Consider the following 23,755-nt stretch of genomic DNA (forward strand, 5'->3'; position numbering starts at 1 on the left):
CAATCAACTTATTTTTGACCCCAGAATCTGTGGTATAATTTATGACCAATCTTTTCGGAACACCCTGTATACCTAGTCCAGTTGGGATAGCATTTGACGTTGCATGTCAAGCTACCCAGAATTTTATTACTCTAATCTTTAGGGGAAGTCAACAGTAGAGCAAATTTAAAATCGCGACTGAATTCTGCCGTTGCGTTGGCCTCCATCTTGATTTAAAGGAGAACTGTTTTTGTACAATATCTCCGCCATTTTCAACTTTTCTATAAAAAGTGTGAGGATTAGGTATCGTTTAAAATGTGATTTCCTATAATTTCTCTTATCACAAATTTCTTTGTGCTATCGATATTTTCCGAGTTAAGGGGGAAAATAGTGACAGAGTATTATTAAATTATTACGTTTAAATAAATTACGTTTATTATTAGTTTTACGACAAAAATGTACCTAGGTAATACTTACTTATACAAAAATAGAGAGAATTAAGTTACATTATATACAATTTTGATCTCTTTAATTTTTTTCTAAAATAAATATTTAAGGTAGTACATACCTACGTATGCGGTAAAGGAGAAAGCGTAATAGACCTGGATCCCGCGTACAAAAAAAGTTGATTAATAGCAAGCTGAAAATTTGTTAAAAGCTTAACGGTGTCTAGTGGGACAAACTTTGAAGTACGGGAACACTGGAACAGGGGAAGTTTTAATTATTGTGGAACAGGTTAAGAATTTGAAACATGAGACTACGAAAACGTCCCATGTATTTTGTCGGACAGAACTTCCAATTTATTTGTTACCCCAAGGAAAAAGTTTTCCTATAGTTAGCTATGTATACCATGTAATACAAAAAAATAGTAAAATCCTTTATGAAAGGTATATATTTAAAATCCCTAAAAAAGGCTACATCACAATCACATAACTAGGTTTCGATTGGTTTACCAATCATCATCAGTGCTTACGTGAAGTTTACATGCTAACCACCAAGATATAATTTTACAAAAATATGAGGGTCAGAGCCCTGTAAAAGTAATCCGTCAAGGAAACATCGGTTGAAAATGCTAACTTAAGCATGGCGGATGTTTGAAATATTTTACTAATATGCCCCAGGTAACATGAGCTGTGGTTTGACTTGTTCACATGGTGAGTCACTTGCTGCCATACTTTCACCATGTGAACAAGTCAAATCACAGCTCAGATGTTACCTGGGGCATATTAGTAAATTATTTTAAACATCCATGCTTAAGTTAGCATTTTCAACCGATGTTTCCTTGACGGATTATTACTTTTACAGGGCTTTGGCCCTCATATTTTTGTAAAATTATATCTTGGTGGTTAGCATGTAAACTTCACGTAAGCACTGATGATGATTGGTAAACCAATCGAAAACTAGTTATGTGATTGTGATGTAGACCTTTTTAGGGATTTTAAATATATACCTTTTATAACGGATTTTACTATTTTTTTTTGTTACCCTTTCATTAAACTTTCATGCAAAAATCAGACTGCTACGACTTATTAAAATGCCCAGTTGGTGATATAATACCAGTCTGATTTTTGCATGAGACTTTAATGAAAGGGTAACAAATCAATTATTGGAAGTTATGTCCGACAAAATACATGGGACATTTTCGTAATCTGACGTTACACATTTTTAACCTGACCCACAATTACACTTACACTTACCTAGGGACACTTATAACAGAAAATAATGACTACACTGCAGAAATCAAAGTCAGAATCGAGAAAGCACGTTCTAATTTTATGAAAATGAAAAAGGTCCTATGTAGCAAAGATCTAACATTAGCTCTTAAAGTACACCTAACAAAATGTTACGTATATAGTGTACTATACTATGGACTGGAATCATGGACGTTAAATGTAGAGACAATGAGACGACTTAACGCCTTTGAAATGTGGACGTATAGAAGAATTATGAGGGTTTCCTGGGTAGATAGAGTTACGAACAATGAAGTACTGAGAAGAATAGGTAAAGAGAAGGAAGTTGAACTTACAATTAAAGAAAGAAAACTACAGTACCTCGGACATGTGATGCGGGGCGAGAAGTATGGCACCCTGCGACTCATAATGCAGGGAAAGATAGATGGCAGAAGAAGCATCGGCAGAAGACGAATTTCATGGCTGAAGAACCTGAGAGAATGGTTTGGATGCAGCTCAAAACAACTATTTAGAGCTACTGCCTCAAAAATTAAAATAGCTATGATGATTGCCAACCTCCGTAGCGGAGATGGCACCTGAAGAAGACGACAATTAAAACTTCCCCCGTTCCAATGTTTCCATACATCAAAGTTTGTCCGACCGGACATCGATAAGCTATTAACGAATTTTCAGCTTACTATTAATCAACTTTTTTTTGGTACGCAGGATCTAGGCCTATAAGACCTGATTGGCTTTATAGCAATTGTTTTTGTTTAATATCTCCGCCATTTTCAACTTTTCGACAAAAATGGTAGGAACTGAAATTGTTCCAAATGCGATTTCCTACGATTCGATTGATATATGAGGTCAATCTTTTCCAAATTAAGGGGATCATGTTTTTGCTAAAATCAATATTTAAGGTCTTAGGTTCGTTTTTGTTTATTTTTTGCAGCTGATAACGAGAGCATCTAGGGTTCATTAATAGCTTGCTTCATGCTTGTCATAGACGTCTATGATTCCAGGTCCTTAAATGTTGATTGTAGCACAAAAAATCAAAGAAATCAAAATTGTATAAAATTTAATTGTCTCTATTTTTGTTTATGTGGGTACATTTATCCATTAATGTCGTAAAGTTAATAAGAAATAAAATAATTCAAATTCTACTTATACATATATTCACTATTTTCTCTCTAATTCGGAAAATATCAACTGCACGAAAAAATTTGCAGGAAAGATATTGTAGGAAATTGCAATGGCAAGAATTTAAGCTCTTACTATTTTGTCGAAGGGTTTAAAATGGCCGAAATAGGTATTGAACAAGAACAATATTGAACAAGAACTAGATAACCAACCATTTTATGCTCCCTCTCCCTTCCACGATTTTCCCTCGAAAATATTGACCGCAAAAAAAAATTATTAAGAAAAAATTGTAGGAAATCGGATTTGCAACAATTTCAGTTGTTACTATTTTGTAGAAAAGTTTAAAGTGGTGGAGATATTGAGCAAATAGCGCCTTCTTGGGTTTCCTTTAAAACTAAGATGGCGGCTAACGCAAGGGCGGATTTCAGTCGCGATTTTAAATTTGCATTACCATTGACTCCCCCCAAAGATTAGAATAATACAATTTTGGGTAGCTCGACATTCAAGGTTAGGCCTCATTTTCGTCTAACCCGAATGGACTATTAATATTATTCTATTATATATTATACTTTTTACGTCAACTCTGATTATCTATTTATTGTTGTAGTCCTCCTGATCCCAAAGAAAGTATTCCTAAATATCTTCTTAGCCACGAACAAAAAACTCATATTGCCCTTTTGGGCTCCTTGCCTAATAAAGGAATAACATATATAAGAATTCACTGGTTGCTCAATCTGCTAACTTTGGAAAGGTAAGAGTTTTTAATATGAACATTTAGTTATCTTCAGGGGCGTGCGGTGAAATTTGAAACAAGGGAAGCAATTTATAAAAAATTGTAAAAACACCTATTTATAATGTAATTCAATTCTTCTCCCATTTTTCGAAAACTCGTCTATAACTTCCGTGTAGAAACGTGGATATTGCGACATTTTTTTAACCAGATTATTTTTAATTGAAAAAAAAACAAGTAAAATCCTTTATAAAAGGTATATTTATTAAAATTCCCTAAAAAGGGCTACATCACAAGCAGAACTAGTTTTCAATCTGATAACAGATCATTATCAGTGCTGACAAGATGCTGACATGCTAACCACCAAAATGAAAATAGTTGGAAACTGTTGCCAACAATATAGGGTCAGATGGTACCCTGGGCATAATACATGTGATATCTTGTGCAACCATGTTTAATTTATTAATTATGGTCAGTGTTTCCATAACTGATTAAGTTTAGTGTTTTTACCCAAATATTTTTATTTTGGTGGTTAGCAATGTCAGCATCTTGTCAGCACTGATAATGATCTGTTATCAGATTGAAATCTAGTTCTACTTGTGATGTAGCCCTTTTTAGGGAATTTTAATAAATATACCTTTTATAAAGGATTTTACTTGTTTTTTTTAATTATGGTATACAGCCAGCTAAGGAAAACCTTTTTCCTTGTGGATTTATTTTTAATTGCTAAAAGAGAAATATTAGAGAGTCGATCTTGGCCTGTCGAGTTTCGCAAGTAATTTTTTAGTCGCTTTGGAGTTAAAAAACTACATTCTACAGAGGCACTAGTCTAGTAGCTGGAATGGTCAGTATTAACTCGCATACTTTCACTACCTCCGAATAAGCTTTGTCCAAAGAAGTTGTTTTTAAAAACATTAGTAACTTACTGGCAATATTTTTTGTGTCAATACTCATAGAGTCTCTTATAAAACTGTTAGTTCCGAACTTAATGAAGGCAACTCAAAATATTATCTATAAAAACGCATCAAAGATCTTTTTGTTTTTCAGGAAAATGTGATTTTTTAAATCTATTAAAATTGCACAGCGACCCTCTCTGTGGCTCAGTGGTAAGAGCGCCTACCTTTGGATAGAAAAGTCCGAATGGTCGTGAGTTCGAATCTCACCAGGGTCAGGAATTTTTCGTTTATTATAAATTAATAAATGAAAATAGTTTCTGTCCTTGTGGAATCGGTACTCGCCGGAGGAACCGCAGACGTTCGGATACAATTAGCGTCTCTTTGCAAAGACTATGACGTCGACTTTGCAAAGTAACAAGACACTTACTCAACACACACACTACACATGACACTAGGTACCTAACTGCAAAAATTTACCGTACCTACCATGCCAATGGCCATTAGTTGTCAAGGCATTACCTAAATAAAAAAAAATTGCACAGCTAAAGAAAGTCTCGGTCATCAACATTCTTAGAACCTATTTTCCATTCGTTGGCGTATTTGATCTAAAATTTGATAGTATAGTCGGCGGTAGCACGATTCGACATCTCCAACATTATCAGTGCGTGTGCGTTTCCTTTTAGGCTCAAAACTTCTTGCCATCATATTATTCCAGCATTTTTCAAAGTAATCTCTCTCTTTTTGTTAATAACATCTTTAAATTCGCTAATTTTTTTTACACAGAAACCAATCTCGTTTTTCTTGCATTGCAATACATTAAGTAAATTATCTGAGAATGGAAACATTTCTGAAAAAAGTATAGTTAACAATTAAAATTCAAATAATTTTTCAACTATCCAAAAATCCTCCCGAGCTATTTATGGTTTCTGTACCCCACTTTTCACATTTTCAGCATTTTCCAAAACACTAATACATATTTATAATATATTTATATAAATATTTAGTATTTATAATATAAATAACTCAATAAAATCCATCTTCATAATACCACAAAATCAGTCGACGAAGCCCGTCATTGTCAAATGCTGGTAAATCCCATTTAAATTCACCAAAAACATCTTCATAATGTATGCAATTGACAAAATTGCTTATAAGCGATAGATATGCCTGAAATTTGTACTCGCCATTCAGCTTGTAACCTCGGTAATTTTTACGTAGGCTGGAGAGAAGCAACTTTGAAATCAGATTATTATGCCGACATAACTCCGAATACCACCGTAGAAATACGATCATGAGTCCGCGTACGGAAGGAAAGCTAGATATTCAGCATGCGGCGCTGCTTACGAGTATTTCATTGCTTTGTTATTAAGCGAAAGGCCACACGGGCGATAATTTACGGCGCCGTAAGAGCAGTAAACCCATTGGTTGACTAACTCCTCCACCAATTGTAGATGAAGTAGGAGTTAGTCAACCAATGCCTCATCAGGATTACTGTTCTTACGGCGCCATAAATTATCGCCCGTGTGGCCTTAGCCTTAGTCTTACTGTATGACAAAAATAGAGTAAAATACGTTTGTCTTTTATTATTAGGTACTTGCTACTTGTACTACATAATTAAATATTCTCGTATGCAATTTAAAATCCTGCTTAAGTGTTGTATGATGATGATTTTTTATAAAATCGAAAACGTTCTGTGATGCAGCCCTTAAAGGGATTTTTAATAAAAAAAATTTATACCTTTTACACTGGATTTTTTTCCAATTTTTGTGATTGATGATATACAGCCAACTACAGGAAAATTTTTCTTTTCCTTGTGGATTTAAAAAAAAAACATTATGAACAGGAATACGCAAAAAAACATTATGAACAATATGGGCTATTAAGAATAATAGTTTTGTTGCATTATTACAATCTTTGAAATATTTTTTCGAAATAATTAAAAGAAATATTCAATTTTAGGAATGCCACTAATGAATATATTTACAATTTTACACATTTGGACAAATTCATGAAGGTTTTAAATGACAACGGTTTATCTCCAGGCTTTGAAATGATGGGATGTAATACAAATTTTGTTAATTTTGATAAGAATAAAATTAGCTGGTTGAAATTAGTCCACCAAATTGCAAGTAGATACATTGGTAAGTTTAATGAGTTAAATGTCGATTTGAACACATCCGTGACGTGACCGTAATAGGACAGTGCCATATCAGTTTTTCATCTTACCGTGATTTCGACTGTTTTACTTCACTATTTCACCTCGTGTTCATACGGCAGAGTGCCGTGACGTGAAGGTTACCAGAATGATAGTATTTTCAGACAGCGAATTGTTGATGATTGCTGTGATCTTAATAGATGAAGAATAACAACAGGAAAAGGAAACAGACACTACAAATAAACGCTTGTAGGTCCATCAAGCTTGGAAGAAGAGAGCAATTTACTTTATATAAAGAGTTGATGGACGGTGGAAACAAGTTCTTTTTGAATATTTCAGAATGTCTCAGAATTCGTTCACGTTGTTGCTAAGTAAACTAGAAGTATATCTAGCTGAAGAATATCATCAGTTTTCATTTTTATGCCAATTTTGTTCCATATCCCATTTCAAATTTGTATGCACCAATTCAATAACATCTCGTCATTCATTTTAACCCTTTCGAGACGGGTATATATTTCGCAAAGTCGGACGCAAAATTTTCGCAGTCGGCCCTGCTTCGTCGTAATAGTTATTTTCGTAACAAGTGCGGAAAGTCATATTTTTCCGCACTCGATTGCAGTTTGCCGAACGACGCGAAGCGAAGTTCGGCAAGCAGTCGAGTGCGGAAAAGAGACTTTCCGCAAGAGTTAGAAGCAATATTTTTTCTACGAGCGTTTAAAAAATGACCAAATCTTAATCAATTAATTGAATTAATATATGAAAATACATAAGCAAATTAATTATTTGACAAGGTTGTCAAAATCAAACTTTCAATATAATTGGTTAGCATGACGACAATCTTGGTTTCCATGACGACGATTCAAAACCACTGTTATTGTCTACTGATTTGACTTTCGAATATTATGTCACAATAATTATATTTCATCGAATTGTCGCGTTAATTTCATGAACACAATAAGATACATTTGAAATAAATTAGTAAATAATATCTAAATATTAGTTTATTGCATGTATTATAATTATTTTAAGGCCATATTAAAATATCTAAATTCAGTGCGGAAAAGTAATGCGGAAAAGTAAAACTTTCCAAACTAAAACGCGTGCGGAAAAGTAGACATTTTTGCACGCTCGTAGGATACTTTCCGAGAATTTAGATAAGTGCTTGTTAAGTTGCTCTCATTGAGTAATAAAAAAGTCCTTTTTATTACCAGATGGTTTAAAAAAATCTATTTTATTACTCGACGGTTGCTGTTATGATATTGTTCCTTTTTGCTTATGTATTGTTATGGATAGGGTTATAGTTCAGTCTAAATTGAGAATTTGATGATTTTAGACACGCTTTTATTTTGCACACTACTGTATTTCAAATAGGCCTGGGTCTCGCGTACCAAAAAAAAGTTGATTAATAGCAAGCTGAAAACTTGTTAATAGCTTAACGGTGTCTAGTCGGGCAAACTTTGATGTACCGGAACACTAGAACAGGGGAAGTTTTAATTGTGGAACAGTTTAAAAATTTGGAACGTCAGATTACAAAAACGTCCCATGTATTTTGTCGAACAGAGAATCCAATTGATTTGTTACCCTTTCATTAAACTCTCATGCAAAAATCAGACTGATATTACTAACCAACATGATTCCTGTCATTTGACATGTTCTTCGTGTTCCACTCATTAAAACGCCCAGTTGGTGATAAACATAAATTAGCTTTTTCCTGTTGTCAAAAATACTAAAATAGAGAAATTAATTTTTTAAATGTGATTTAAATTCCTCATAATTCCCTTAATCTGTGTCTGTTATTTTTGCATATTACACACGTAAATACATATACAAAAAATATACAACCATAGAATTCCTACCATGTCAATAGTAATATAATTTATGGTCAAAGCACAGCCGTCAAAGATATTATATTTAAAAAAAAAAACATATAACTCTACACTTATTATTCACGCTTTGCTTATTTTATTCAGATGTTTGTAAATTTTGTATCAGATCAGCAGTTAGGAGAGAAAATGTTTGCAGCCCATCTAATTTAAGTATGTATTATGTATTACCTACTAATAACTTATGGAGTTAAGTATTAATCCCATATAACCATATTATTTAAAATAAACAGTGTGCATAAAATTTAGTTCAAAGCTCTTTCAATTTAGTATCTATTAGGTGAATTTGTGAATAGAAATACATAACAGTTCGTCAATTTACTATGAAGTAAAATGAACATTATCATTGTTGCATTGGCATTCAATTATTATTAATATCTATAAAATTATTTTTGGTAAGTAAGTACTCAATACTATTATTATTGCAGGGGCGTAATTTTGAGAAATTATTATTATTTTTAAATAATTTAAAATAATTAAATTATTTTTTTATTTCGTTACCTAAATAAAAATGGAATCCAAAAAAGTTATCTAGAGAGCAAAATAAAAAAACAAAAGCCGAAAAAGAAGAAATTGCAAAAAGCAATCTGGTTCTCTTAGCCAATTTCTGAGAAAAGTTAAAAGTGATGTTGTTTTGCCCAATGATGATGATTAAAACAAGGAGAATAAATTTTTTTTAAACCATTAATTATATCACAACAGCAAACACAGACAAGTCGCCCTTTAGACACTAAATACCCTTCAGGTAGGTCAAAGGGACCATACTCGCGGAAGTTGAGCATCAAGGTGACGTACCGATAGACGTGAGCTCGATGGCCACACCTTTCGGGCGCTCAGCCGTCGAGGAGAACAAAATTTATTTTACCAATTCGACGGTTGAGTGACCGAGCAGACACAGTCCAGACATCGAGACACACACAGTCTGGAACACACATTTTTAAGACACAAGTCCAAAGTCAAGTCATTAATAGGGAGAAGAGAAGTTCTAGCTATCCCTAAAATCAGGTGGCTTAACCACATAAAGTAACATAGAGGATGTCCCATTAACCAGGGCATCCAAGTTAACGTTCAGTACAAAGCCTCCTCACTCGTTATGTACTGCGATGGGGAGGGGTGGTGGTATATCTTGGGGGTCAGATAGGTATCACTCCATTACGGAGTGCGACCGGTTTGATCTTCAAACATGTGGGTCCAATGTTCTATTAGAACACACATATCCTCCGAGGCTGGGATTGTACAGGTATATATGTGTGGGGGGGAGGCGCCTGTGCTAGTATTGCAGGCGGGCATCTGATACCCTAGCGCCGGTACTGAGTTGAACGAACACATTAGTAGAATGGCAGAGGATAGGATAGTACGAATAGAAGGAGATAAGTTACCAAATGGACGAAGAAGTATTGGCAGTCCAAGAAAAATATGGTGCGATAACTTAAACAAACAATTTAGGAGGCTAATATTGAAGAAGAAGGCTTTAAAGCCTACATACAAGAAGGAAGAAGAAGAAGTTTTACAACAAAATATATTTTCGGCGGGGTATGGCATACCGCATGTTAGTGGTTAAGTGGTAAGTCGAATGGGGATTCCTTCCACAGATGTCGCGTGCTACGCGTCAAAGAATCGAGCTTTGCGAAATTATGATTAACAAATTCTGTATATTTATTTATTTCAAAATAAATTGGGTCACAATTTATAAAATAAAACTTCTTTGGTTGCAGATCATTTTGGCGTGGAAAGCGTTTCGAAATGGAGATTTGAATCCTGGAATGAACCAGATTTGAAAGGCTATAATTGTTTAAATATATCTGCGTTAGGTAAGTTGTATTTCAAATTTAATGGACTGTAAAAATACAAATATTACTGGCCTGCTGGCCGCTTTTTTTAACTGGAATATTTATTTATTATTAACGTGATAACCCCTTCTTAACAGATTATTTGGGGGAAGTCAATAGAAAAGGCGTACCATCTCTTGCCTATCGAAATTTTTACTGCTTCATAATTATTTATTAAAATTTAAGCAAAAAAGCGACTTTTTTATTGATTTCAATATTGTGAAAAAACTAGGTATTGTAGATGAGTATTCTTATTACTTCTTTACGTGCCATCTCCGCGACGAAGGTTGGAAATCATCATTGCTATTCTCACTTTTGATACTACAGCCCGAAAGAGTTCAGTTGAGCTGCATCCAAACCATTCTCTGAGATATAGATGATAAGCAATTTAACATTGAAAAAAAAAAACGAAAAATGGCGATTTTTAAGGCTTATTAACTCGGGTAAAAATTATTATTATGAATTTCAGAAAGTGACCAAATCAAAGATTAAAGCCTCCACTACATGATCCTGAAGAAATTTGTGTCATTAATTTATTACTAAGCTGTTATTTTTAATTATTAATAATGACCCGTAAGATCGTATTGACGCGGCTGTAAATGTGAGTGCGAGTAAGATGCACCATTGACTGCCGGAATGGCATCTCTCTCGCACTCATCATTGCCGGCCGCCTAATACGTGCATGGCGCTCATTATTTTTCCTTAAAAATAACAGGTTAGTGATAAAATAATGACAAAAATGTCTTCAGGATCTTGTAGGGCGGGTTTTAAACTTTTATTTGATCACTGTCTGACTTTCATAATAATAACGTTTAACCGAGGTATTAAGCCTTAAAAACCGCCATTTTTCGTTTTTTTTTTCAATTTTAAATTGCTTAGAGACCTGTTTTGTCCAGAATGGTCCAGAAAACCTAAAAACATGTATCCCGGCCGAAAATATCGACCACTTTTCACGTGGGCGACTTCTTGAACCTTATTCTGGGATGTCTCACGAATATGATTATGCAAAAAATCTCTTTCCAACGAACCCGCCGGTTTCGCCTTGTCTAATTTGCTTAATATAAAATATGAAAGAGGAAAAGATCTACTTGTAAATATTTTACAATTTTTATGAATGTCGTATTTGGCATTCGGTTACATAAAATTTTTCTCCCATAAAATCTTTTCCGCAAGACTTTTCCTTTTTTGTAGTCTGCTATCGGATTTTTTCCGGCTATTTAAATAATCATCCCTTTCAGAATATCTCGACTACGTTTCGGCGACCAACGAAGGGTTAAAATCTGCTTTTTCTGCTTCGAATTCAACTTACAAGTTTGGCGGTCCGGCGGGACTGTTTAGAGATAAAAACCACCCCCTCTGTTGGGGCATTCTTGAATTTTGCTCTTCTGCTTCGATTGGTGTCTGCCCTTTGAAGTTTGTTTCTTTTCATCGGAAAGGCGGAGGAAGCGCCAAAGGAGTTGTTGATGGGAGTTTGGCGCTGATCGACGAGATATTTGAGAAGTTTCCGATGCTTAAAACGATGCCAGTTTCAAATGAGTAAGTGTTTTTTAAAATATACACCTGTCAATAAAGACTACTAAAAATGAAAGAACTATTGGCCGTTATAGAAAGGTGTCCGCTATTGCCAGGTTTTGTAGTACACAATTATGTACATTACACAATTAAATTACATATAATTACATTATTGTCTTCAACAATGTTCGTAATACTGAAGTTAGGGCTGTCTGTAGGTATATTAATGTTAATGGAAGATGGAAGCAGATTCATTCTAAACTAAATTTTTGTTACGGACTGTAGAAAAAACATGGGCAAGGAATATATAGTCGTCTTAATCAAAATGTTGATCTTCTTGGCTAATATCAGAGAAGTCGGCTTTAGAAAAACCTTTCTTAACTGTAACAAGAGATAATTTTTTAAACAGCTTTCAGATAAAGGCATTGGATAAATTTATGTTTTTTCCGCTATTCCCGAAATCACATCTACTGTCAATAAACACTAGAGATCATGTCCCAAAAAAGATCAAAACCATTTTTAGACACCTAAACTTGAACAATTTGAGGCAATTTGTAGGTTTTTTTATTGCCTATAACATGTTATTTTTTACAAAACTTTGGCTCAAAATTCAAATTTTTTAACGCTTTTGAAATTTTTATACAGGGTGTTTCTAAATAAGTCTGACAAATTTTAAGGGAACAACTCTACATACAAAAATAATAACAGTTTGTTTTATCAACGTATATGTTCGAAAATGATTCGTTTCCGAGAAACGGGGAGTTGAATTTTTTTTTACAAACTGACGATTTATTTATTGCTCTAAAACAGGTTGAGATATGCAAATAACATTTGGTGAGTTTAAGGGAGTAGTTATTGCGCATTTTTTGACATACAGCTTAGAATTTTACATTCACCATTGGCGCGCATAAGGGTATTGGTCTAAATTTTTTTAAAGAAAAAAATAGTGCGCCACTGAGATATTTCCGATTAAAACTAATTTTGGAATTCCTCGTTCAATTTGGGACAGAAAATCTATCTTCCGTTTTTTCATACGCGACGCGCGGTTTTCATGCAAAAAATAAAATATCTTACCGCTTACAAAGTATTCAGTAGTAATTGCACAAGAGCTCTAAAATTATCGAATTTTTCCTGAGTGACACTTTGACAGTTTTAATTTATTATGTTAAAGTGTCACGAGGGCAAAAATTCGATAATAATTTTAGAGATCGAGTGCAATTTGTTGCGATTATTTCATGAATAAAACTGTTCAAAATCAAAATTTTATTGTAATTTATTTATGTTAGTACAAATTAGTACAATTAAACACACAGTTGTTATAAATATTTGACGGTTGAAAGTCTTCATTAATGACTTATAATTTTTAAAGCATTAATTGTCATTAATGTCACTGAATGTATTTTTTCGTAGCAACGAAGAGCATCTGACGTAATATACTTGACGACGGGATATTATCAAAAATTATCGGGTATAATATCACAAGAGAATGAGAATAAATTGAAAATAATGCGACAGTTTTTCGAAAATTTGTTGTCTGGCAATAGACACGAGAGCCCGCAGGGCTCGAGTGGCTATTGCCCATTGACAACAAATTTGAGTAAAAATGAAGCATTATTTTCTTATTTATTCTTACAGTCGTGTGATATTCGTAAGATTATTTTTTAATACGTATATTATGGATATTTTCTTAAATGTGACAGTTGTCAAAACTAGGAAACTGGTTGCCATTAAACAGAAACAATCTACTTAAAAAAATCTATCGGTAATTTTCTACAGTAGATAATTGTCAGTATAATTTTAATCTGATTGGACAGAATTAAACACGTGATCAAATATCTTACTATACGATTGGAAGTTAAAATCATTAAAAAATAATCAGTTTAATTTTTATTTCTGTAGCTTTCTATTGGTCAGAATCTCCTATGAATGAAAATTTCATTTTAGAAGATTATTTAATAATCTTAATAACTTTATTTATACAATAAATTCATATAGAAATACTATACCACTACATAACATATGTCAAATACTTTTGACGGCAAAACGGCGCGTCGTATGAAAAAAGGCTAGATAGATTTTTTGTCTCAACTTAAACGATGAATTCACCGTATGCGCGCTAAAGGTGAAAAAAAATTCTTCATTGTCTGTCAAAAAATGCGCAATAACTATCTCTTAAAACTCACGAAATTTCATTTGCATATCTCAACTGGTTTTAGAGCAATAAATAAATCGTCAGTTTGTAAGAAAAATTTCGACAGTCCGTATCTCTGAAACGAAGCAAAGTAGACTGTCATTATTTTTTTCATGTAGAATTACTTCTTAAAGTTTGTCACACTTAATTAAAATCACCTGTATAAAAATTTCAAAAGCGTTAAAAAATTTAAATTTTGCGCCAAACATTTTGTTAAAAATAACATAGCAATAAAACAACCTACAAAAAAAGAAAAAATAAGTTTCTACAATGATTACAACCGAAGATATTGTCAAAAACCGAAATAATAGGTTTTGATTTTTTTTTGAGGTTATGTTCAGGTTTAGGGGTCTAAAAACTATTTTGATCTTTTTTTGGATGCACTTGAAGGAAAATAAGACAGATAATGATTTTTAAAATGAATCAGGAGTCAAAACAGTTAAAGAAAATACTGAAAAATTATTTTTCGTTATTTTGACCATGATGCCCCACCTATAAAGATCTGAAAAAAAAAACATGGAGATAACTTAATATCCAATAAATATGTAATATATTTTTTTGGCATTTAAATTAAATTTTTCGCCAAAAATCTTGGAAAAAAATATTATGCTATAGTAGGCAATAAAAAATCATACAAAACGAAAGAAGAAATAGAACCACGATAATCAGAACCAAAGATATGGCCAAAAAAAAAGACATGTTTTAATTTTTTGGGGCCTTGTGGGTGGGGCTAAGGGCCTAAAACATTTTTTGGTGGAGTAATTTTTGATGTAGAACAGCAGGGTATTTTTATGTTTGGAATATCGCTGGGGGCATTTTTTACTATCTTAACCGGCTAAACCCTTTGCACTATACCTTGAGTCCACGAGTCTTTACCCGTACGTCATTAATACCGGGCGAGATAAAACACATACTTTTTATCTAGCATCATTCTCTTCCACGCATGAAACTAATGACAAACCAGCTACCGCCTGTTATTAAATACACATGTTAAAATGTTATTTTTATGAACGATCTAGACTCAGTACATTGAAAATAGATAGGTACAAAAAAAGACGATTGGGGATGTTTTCACATATTTTAAGTACAATTTCTGACGTTTTGGTTTGTTTAATTTTGTGGCTGTCAGTTTGTTGAATTTTTTGCTGTTATTTTGTCGAATTTTTGCATTTTGAAGTTCTTTATAGTATACAAACAGTTGCTTTCACAACTAATTTAATATTGGAGTTTGAAATTTTATGGTAAGTTTATGTTATTTTACGATTAATTTTGACAACGTACAAAGCTAACCTCATTGACACAGTGAAGGAATGCTTGTGTTTAATGTTCCGCCAAAGTGAATAAAATAACAAAAAGGAACTATGTTATTGAATTTTTTTATAAATTGTTTATTTATTTATTAATCAATGATAATAAAATAATTTATTAAGCTACTTCAAATGTAGCTGTAATTATGCACCAAAATTTTAAAGCAAAACTTAAATTTGACATTCTATTTATTTGATAACGTCAAGTTTTATACCATAACCCGTGATCCGAGTAATACCCACTTTCTGTCACTTGCTGTTGAGTTTAGTGAATTTTCGACTTATTTCGTATGCTTTAAATGATGACGCACGGGTAAAGACTTATGGACTCAACATAATGTTTTTATTATTATCTAAAGGCGACAAATCAGACAATGTTTCAAAATTCAAAATTAAATTGGACCTATCTCGTAAATCACTCGGTATAAGGTATCTTACTCTCATATGGAAATATCTTCTAGAATTTTTCAATAACTAATGATATTAATTATTTCAAGTTTCTCTAAAATCTATATATCTATCACCTGGAAAAATTAAAGGAACAATCGTTTAAACCGTTTCGCAAGTGCAATCGAAATCGCTCTGAACGTCGAATCGGTGGAGTCGGGATCAATATGTCATACCAATTTGGCGGTATTCCAAATGTGGATCTGCAAATTTGAGTTTACCAGAAAACATGAAACTGTCGAAAGCAATTACCGATGTAGCTATTTCTACAAATGAAACCTATTTGTATTCCTATACTGGCTATAATTGGGACGATATTCAATCGGTATTGATTGGCTCAATGACACCTACCGATATTCGAGTCGAATAACTATTGAAAATTTGCATACCGAGGTTATGGCTTTGGGAAAACTCTGCAGGATATTTATGAAATATCGATATCGTTTAGTGCCAATTTAATTTCAACCCTTCAACGAAAGGAAAATTCTATAAATGAATTTCTTATACAGAGTGGATCAAATAATCATATAAGATGAGTTCAGTAACTACCTCTATTTACCTATTTCTTCTTTTTCCTATCTACACTAAGCGGCCAAATTAACGGACACCTTAAAAAATGGGACATGTTAGATGTCTCGAATTTCCAATACTTGTTGTCCGATTTAAGTGATTTTTTTAGTATATTATAGCCTTATTATTTAAGAAAATCGATGTAATAATATTGTTGCTAGCCAGCTAAATGTGATTTCATACCGGGTGTAACAATCATACGGTGTTTTCCTTAAAGTTTGGAACAGCCTGTGGAATATTGTAGCGCGTATAAAATATTGAAATTAAATGTCAATTGTAGCCCTAGGCTTTATTTACATTTTCTTTTTTGATTCACTTGCTTATGTTGGATATTAAAACAGTTAGGTACGTTAACAACTAGCCATGCTTTTCATCAATAAATCCTCATTTTCTGTGTAGCTTAATAAACAAGCCTAAAGTAGGCTATGAAAAATTAACAATTTAATAGATGTCAAATTGTTAATAGTCAGAAAGTGTCTGGTTTGTTGTGAAAATTAGTAGATTTATTATTTAAAGTTTTAATTAAGTCCGTATTTTTTGTTGTTTGGTGGAAATAGAACGCGCTACAAGGAATTTGATCCGCGATCAGTGTGTTCAAGCAGTGATCTTACATAGCGAAGGACTTAGCTACCATGCTATCGGCTCCTTATATTGGTAATCATTTTTTTGCTAAAGGCGGCACACCATAGTGAAAGCGGTTTCCGCTAGCGGGCAAACCGCGCGGTTCTCGCGCGCGGGTATGGTAACACAGTGAAGACGGGTAAAAGCGAGAGAGATCGTTCAAATCTGGCAGTTGCGTCTACTACTTGTAGCAAAATGTCGTCTTCCGATGATGATATAATTGCTTTAGATTCTGTTTTGACTAAACTGAAAAGAAAGAGAGTTGATGTACATCCTATTAATCGAGAAAGATTAATTTATGGAGAATATCATCATCTATTTCAAAAATTAAAAGATAATGAACGATTCTTCCAGTATATGAGAATGACTCAAGAGACTTTTAAATATATTTTGGAGAAAGTGGAGTATCGTTAAAAACAATATTAAACGCTCAACTTACAGTCAACCAACAGAATATCGAAAGAGTTGAGAATATACATATCTGGGTACGAATTTAAATAGCGAATGGGACTACTCAGAAATTAAACAGCGAATAATAAAAGCGAAAGCAGCATACTTTAGAATGAGACCCATTTTCAACAGTCGAGACATATCATTAAAAACAAAATACCGTTTGTTGAAATGCTATATATTCACAGTTCTGCTCTACGGAATGGAAGCTTGGACACTAACTGTTACATCTATGAATCGGCTCGAAGCTTTCGAAATGTGGTGTTATAGGAGCATCTTACGTATATCCTGCGTTGACCGAATTACTAACGTGGAATTCCTGCGTAGAATGGGGAAAGAGTGTGAATTTCTCATAACCATCAAAACAAAAAAATTAGAATATCTAGGACACGTAATGAGAAATCAAGAACGTTACGGCCTTCTCCAACTGATTCTCCAAGGGAAGGTATGTAAATGGTAAAAGAGGACCGGGAAGAAGACGCATTTCCTGACTTCAAAATTTACAAAAGTGGTATAATACCACTACCACTGAACTGTTCCGCGCTGCGGTAGACAAAGTCAAGATAGCCATGATGATCGCCAACATCCGGAACGGATAGGCACTTTAAGAAGAAGAAGGAGTATCGTTTAATTAAAAACTGGTCTAATTTACATAAGCAGGCTATCCTTCCGGAAGAAAGGCTTGTTATAACATTGAGGTAAGTAGTTTTGTTGTAAATTTATTTTTCTAGTACTTATTTAGTTGATAGTTAATAATAGAATGGTTTTAGAAATACCTAAGTCACACAAAATTACGGTTTCAATAAGATTGACTTTATTACTTTTGTTTATTATAATGTACAATTATTTATAAAATTAATCCATGGAGAACTATTAATACTTATTATAAAAGAGCGAATAAACTAAATTATCATTGCAGTAAACATTAAAACCGCGCGGAAAAAACTAAATTCTCATTCTAGCAAAAGCGGTCAGGCGGGTTGAGGCGGTTGGCTCGCGCGGACCTGCTTTGACTATGTTCGTGTACATTTAAAGACGTGCATTCTTTTTGAAAACGTTTAAAATCGGGTCCCGCTAGCGTTGCCCGCTAGCGGAAACCGCCTCCACTGTGTGCGCCGACTAATGCACGATAATGCAAGACGTCACGTTCACAAACTGTAATCGAATATTTACAACAGGTAAATCTTCGGACTTTGAATTGGCCATCGCATAGTGTAGTTTGAATTGACAGAAGACTACGACAGCGTATGCCACCTCCTAGAACTAGAACCTTACAAGAGGTAGAAACAGTAGCTCTCGAGATTTGGAATGATATTGATCAAGACCAAATGGCATACCTCATTTGTAGTATAAAAGTACCTACATATCTATAATATTATTATCGAACATAAGCTAATGAATTAAAAAACAAAATGTTAAGAAAGCCTAAGGCTACAATTGACTTTTAATTTCAATATTTTATATTATATAGAACTAGCTGACCCGACGAACTTCGTACCGCCTTAGAAATAAATCAATAATGTGTCAAAGTTCAATAAATAAAAATTAACAGAACATTAAAAAAATACTTAATAAATATTACATATTACACAATATAATAGTATCAATTTAATTCATTCTGATAAGAAATATTTTTTGCCGTTAGTAAATATAAAACGAGGGCGGTTTTTCAATGCACGATTAATTTTTCTTGCCCGAAACATAAACACTCAAAGTTTATTCAGCAAACTCCCAAAACACTTGAAATTAAGTAAAAACGTCACTACTACGGTCGATACATACATACACAAAATATTGCTGTTTACTGAGTAAGAAGTGACACCGGTAGACGCCTGGGGGGATTACTAGTCCAGTCATAATTGGTCAATTATGGAACAAGGTTAAAAATGATTAAATTACTAATATGGCTATTAAGCAATAGGGGTAGGTGATAAAAGGGAGAAAATTAAGTATTGTATGTATTTTTAATTATTCTTCTTATTTTACATTTAATGTTACATCATAGACATTGATGGGTCTTTGTCTGTCTTGCTATGCTCTTCCGTCCGCCACTTTTTAAAGGGCCATCCTATTGGTCTCTTGCCTGCTGGCTTCGAATCCCTGGCTATACGGGCTATTCTCTCGCTGTCCATTCTCGTCACATGCTGATTCCACCCTCGTCGTCTCTGTCTTCCCCACCGTACCATATCTTGTATGTTACAGCCATCTCTTATTCTATCGTTCGGTATTGTGTCTCTCAGTGTTTTCCCAGTTATTGACCTCAACGTTCTCATTTCTGATGTCCTCAGTATCCTCTTGATTTCTGCTGTGTCATATCTTGTTTCTATCGCGTACGTGTCCGTTATCGGCCTTACACATGATTTGTATATGCGTACTTTCCCTTCCAGTCTCATATCTTTGTTTCTCCAGATGACATCCCTCAGACATCCTGACACGTAATTGGCTTTATTTGCTTGGTTTCGGACGCTCTCTTAAACATCTCCATAACTACGTATTTCGACTCCCAGATATTGGAATCTCGAGACTTGTTCAATTAGTTCGTTGTTAATTACTAATTTGCATCTTATGGGTTCCCTTGACACTACCAGGGATTTTGTCTTAGCTGTTGATATTTTCATGTTGTAGTTCTTTGCCATTGTATTGAAAGTTTGTGCCATTAGCTATAGGTATCCTAGTTATCGGAGATTAAGATTGCGTCGTCAGCATAACAGAGGATTTTTATTTGTTTTTCTGTCATCTTATATCCTTTTCCAGTACCTTTAACGCTTTCTATGATTTTGCCCATTACTAAATTAAAAAGTAAAGGGTTCAAGCTATCCCCTTGTCTGATTCCGGATTTGATTAAGGTGAAGATGAGGTTCCCATTGTTTTCATTCTGGTGGGGTGTAGAATAGCATTATGTTGTTTTATATGCCATTAGAGTGAAAACTTAGTCTTTTTGCTAGCAGTTGCCGCTAGGGCATCTATGCCATTTCGTTCGTTGCAATCCGGGACTGCACGCTGGGGTTTGTTTTGGTTGGATCAGGGAGAGCAGCATATGTGCCTCCTGATGAGAGACTAATAAGTTTCGAAACCGATAGGGGTGCTTGCAGCACTCTCTGATTGGACTAGAATATGGTTCGGCTGTGTTTTCGTTTTGCAACGAAATTGAAAATGGTTATTCATTTTTGATTTACATTTACTCTGTGTGGAGTATGAAGGGAACCATTATCGTTGGAACTTTACCGCGCTGAGCAGATGGGACGTGAATTGTAAATTGTAGAATTCCCTCATCTTCCTTAGTCTCAGCATCCGTATGGCTTGCAAATTGTAGAAGCCTCGGAGGTGTAACCAGAGAAGGTTCCCATTGTTTTCATTCTGGTGGGGTGTAGAATAGCATTATGTTGTTTTATATGCCATTAGAGTGAAAACTTAGTCTTTTTGCTAGTAGTTGCCGCTAGGGCAACTATGCCATTTCGTTCGTTGCAATCCGGGACTGCACGCTGGGGTTTGTTTTGGGGATCAGGGAGAGCAGCATATGTGCCTCCTGATGAGAGCCTAATAAGTTTCGAAACCGGTAGGGGTGCTTGCAGCACTCTCTGATTGGACTAGAATAGGGTTCGGCTGTGTTTTCGTTTTGCAACGAAATTGAAAATGGTTATTCATTTTTGATTTACATTTACTCTGTGTGGAGTATGAAGGGAACCATTCTCGTTGGAACTTTACCGCGCTGAGCAGATGGGACGTGAATTGTAAATTGTAGAATTCCCTCATCTTCCTTAGTCTCAGCATCCGTATGGCTTGCAAATTGTAGAAGCCTCGGAGGTGTAACCAGAGAAGGTTCCCATTGTTTTCATTCTGGTGGGGTGTAGAATAGCATTATGTTGTTTTATATGCCATTAGAGTGAAAACTTAGTCTTTTTCTTTCTACTAAAAATAGTTTATTACTACTTATTTACAATTATTTACAGTATTTTTACCTTTTGTATCTGCTTAATTTTTTAGTCTGTGGTGTTATTTACTTAGGAAATTGTATATTTAATTTGGTCATGTACGAGTATGCATTGAACCTAACCCCATTTTCTCTGGCCTGGCATCTGAATGCTGAATCTGAATGTTTGCCAGTCACAGTTCACAGTGTTGCCATACTTTTTTTGTATATTTCTTGTACAATTTCAATCAATGGCATAATGATTGTACAAGACCGTTTAAAATTATATAGACTTATAGAATGCTTATAGATTAATAAATAATATATTACACCAGTTTACTTGTATTTTTATCAATCAACGCTTATTTATAGAAAAGAAAATAATTATAGAAAAGACGCCATTTTTGGGAAAAGTTGTTTATCAGCTATTTTAGCTGGAATCAAATTTTAAGATTGTATATTATTAGTAATATTTTACATCATACACCTTATCTTCATTTATCTTTTTTTTTTTTAATATTTTGCAATAAATGACGTCAAAGATAGAATAAATAAAATATGGAAAAAACAATGGAAAAATATTTCAAGCATATCAAAAAATTTATATTTTTCTTTACATCAAGAACTTCCTCCGCCACCTGAATACATATTTAAGTATAACCTGCCAAAGCAAGATATTTTTACTATCGTCAGATTAAAAACTCGACACGGAAAATATGAGGCACATCTGCACAAATTAGGAATAGTTAATTCATCAGTCTGTTTTTGTGATAATGTTTCGATTAGAGATTTGAACCATATTTTCTTTGAATGCAAAATTAACGAGAGATATATACAGTAGACTTCCGTAAGTTCGGCCACCTCGGGACCGGACCCTAGGCCGAACTTAAAAGTGGCCGAACTAACCGATGCCTATCTAAAAAATACCCATTTATTGTTTGTAAGGATCTAGCAAGCAAAAAACACTTTCACATTCTGTAGAATACAACACAGAGGAATACTCTGACATGAAAAGATAGACCGTTACAAAAATACTATAAAACAATACTTACAGAACGTTAGGCCTAATAAAATTTAAAAATATTATTGCACATTGGTGGTTTGGCTTCTTAAACAGTTAAAAAAGTCAGTAATTTTTTTCTGAATTTTCTTTTTTAATGATTTTTGATGTGCCAAGTCACGCCACTTTTTAATAATCATTACATTGATGGTAGTTGCTTCTTTTTGCTTTTCGACGTAGGTAGCTGCCAGTTGCAGATCTGCTTTGCCTTCAGCGTGGCTCATTTTATTTTCTTCATCTTCCTCTTCACTCTCAGAAGCATCTTTGTCGTTATCCTTCTCATTTTCTTGGCGAATGACACACTCTGTGATTTCGGCGTCGTTTAAAACCTCGTTGTGTAGCTCCATTTCAAAGTTAATTCACTCCAAAACATCTTCTTCAACAATGAGACCACAGTTCGGTAGTTGCTGAAGGTCGTGCAATAAAGCTGCATTGCCATCAGGTTCGTTAACAAGAATGTTGTTTGGCTCATCTGCTGATGCGTTTGCTTGGTCAATGTTATCTTCTATGTTTGGCCAAAGTTTTTTCCAAGACTTTACAAACGTCGACGTTGGTATTTCGTTGTATACCTTGGCCGACATGTACACAACATCCTTCATATTAACTGACTTCAGCACTTTTAAGAGGTCTAAGTTGTCATCAGCCTCCAGTTTCGAAAGAACTTCAGAAAGCAGTTTTCGGCGATACTTTCTCTTGAAGCACTCAATGACCCCTTGGTGAATTGGCTGTTGAAGATTGGTTACATTGGGTGGCAGGAACAGCAGTTTAATTTCTTTTTAAAGACACTGAAGACCTTCCTGGCGAGTAGGTGCGTTGTCAAGCAGTAGAAGTACTTTGATGGGCAGAGCTCGCGTCTAGGTGGCGCTCGCCAAGTGCGTGACTAATGCTCAGAAAGCCGGCCGGACTAAGCGGAGACCGAAATAACCGAGGTCGAACTTACGGGAGTCTACTGTAAATCAATTGTATTACAATTTACGACAAACACAAGTTCATTTTCCAATTAGTATAGAATATCTACTAAGTTGTCATAAAATGGAAATATTTAAATTACTCATAAACTACTTGAAAGAAACAAATATAGTCATTTGAGTCAGATAGGTGGGAATATAACAAAACTAATAAATTGAGGTAAAAATAAAATAAAAATCTGTGACTAACGGACTCAGTTGATCTTCTTTTTATAACAATTTTAATTAACTTTGATTTAAAACCATTTATCATCTTTTGAGCTTTTTGTGTAGAATATTTACACTAATATTTTGTTGTTTACTTTTCAAAACTTTTCTTTTTTGTTACATATTTGAAAACTATTTTTTAAATGCAACTGTATGTAATGTGATAGTATGAAAAATTGAAGATATGGCAACGGTGTCGTATTTCAAATTTAGAACCAGTAACAAGCAGA

The 23,755-nt window shown here is 34.1% G+C and overlaps 1 protein-coding gene across 1 annotated transcript in view; it reads left to right on the plus strand.

Annotated features, from left to right (window-relative positions):
- LOC114330652 (alpha-L-iduronidase) overlaps positions 1 to 23,755 on the plus strand; it is a 196,023-nt gene that overhangs the window by 5,133 nt on the left and 167,135 nt on the right. The window contains exons 2-5 of the mRNA XM_028280057.2: positions 3,397 to 3,540; positions 6,375 to 6,556; positions 10,169 to 10,264; positions 11,521 to 11,818. Coding sequence (XP_028135858.2) covers positions 3,397 to 3,540; positions 6,375 to 6,556; positions 10,169 to 10,264; positions 11,521 to 11,818 — 720 coding nt within the window. The remainder of the gene's footprint in view (positions 1 to 3,396; positions 3,541 to 6,374; positions 6,557 to 10,168; positions 10,265 to 11,520; positions 11,819 to 23,755) is intronic.

This window comes from Diabrotica virgifera, chromosome 5 (assembly GCF_917563875.1).
Source record: "Diabrotica virgifera virgifera chromosome 5, PGI_DIABVI_V3a".
Taxonomy (NCBI): domain Eukaryota; kingdom Metazoa; phylum Arthropoda; class Insecta; order Coleoptera; family Chrysomelidae; genus Diabrotica; species Diabrotica virgifera.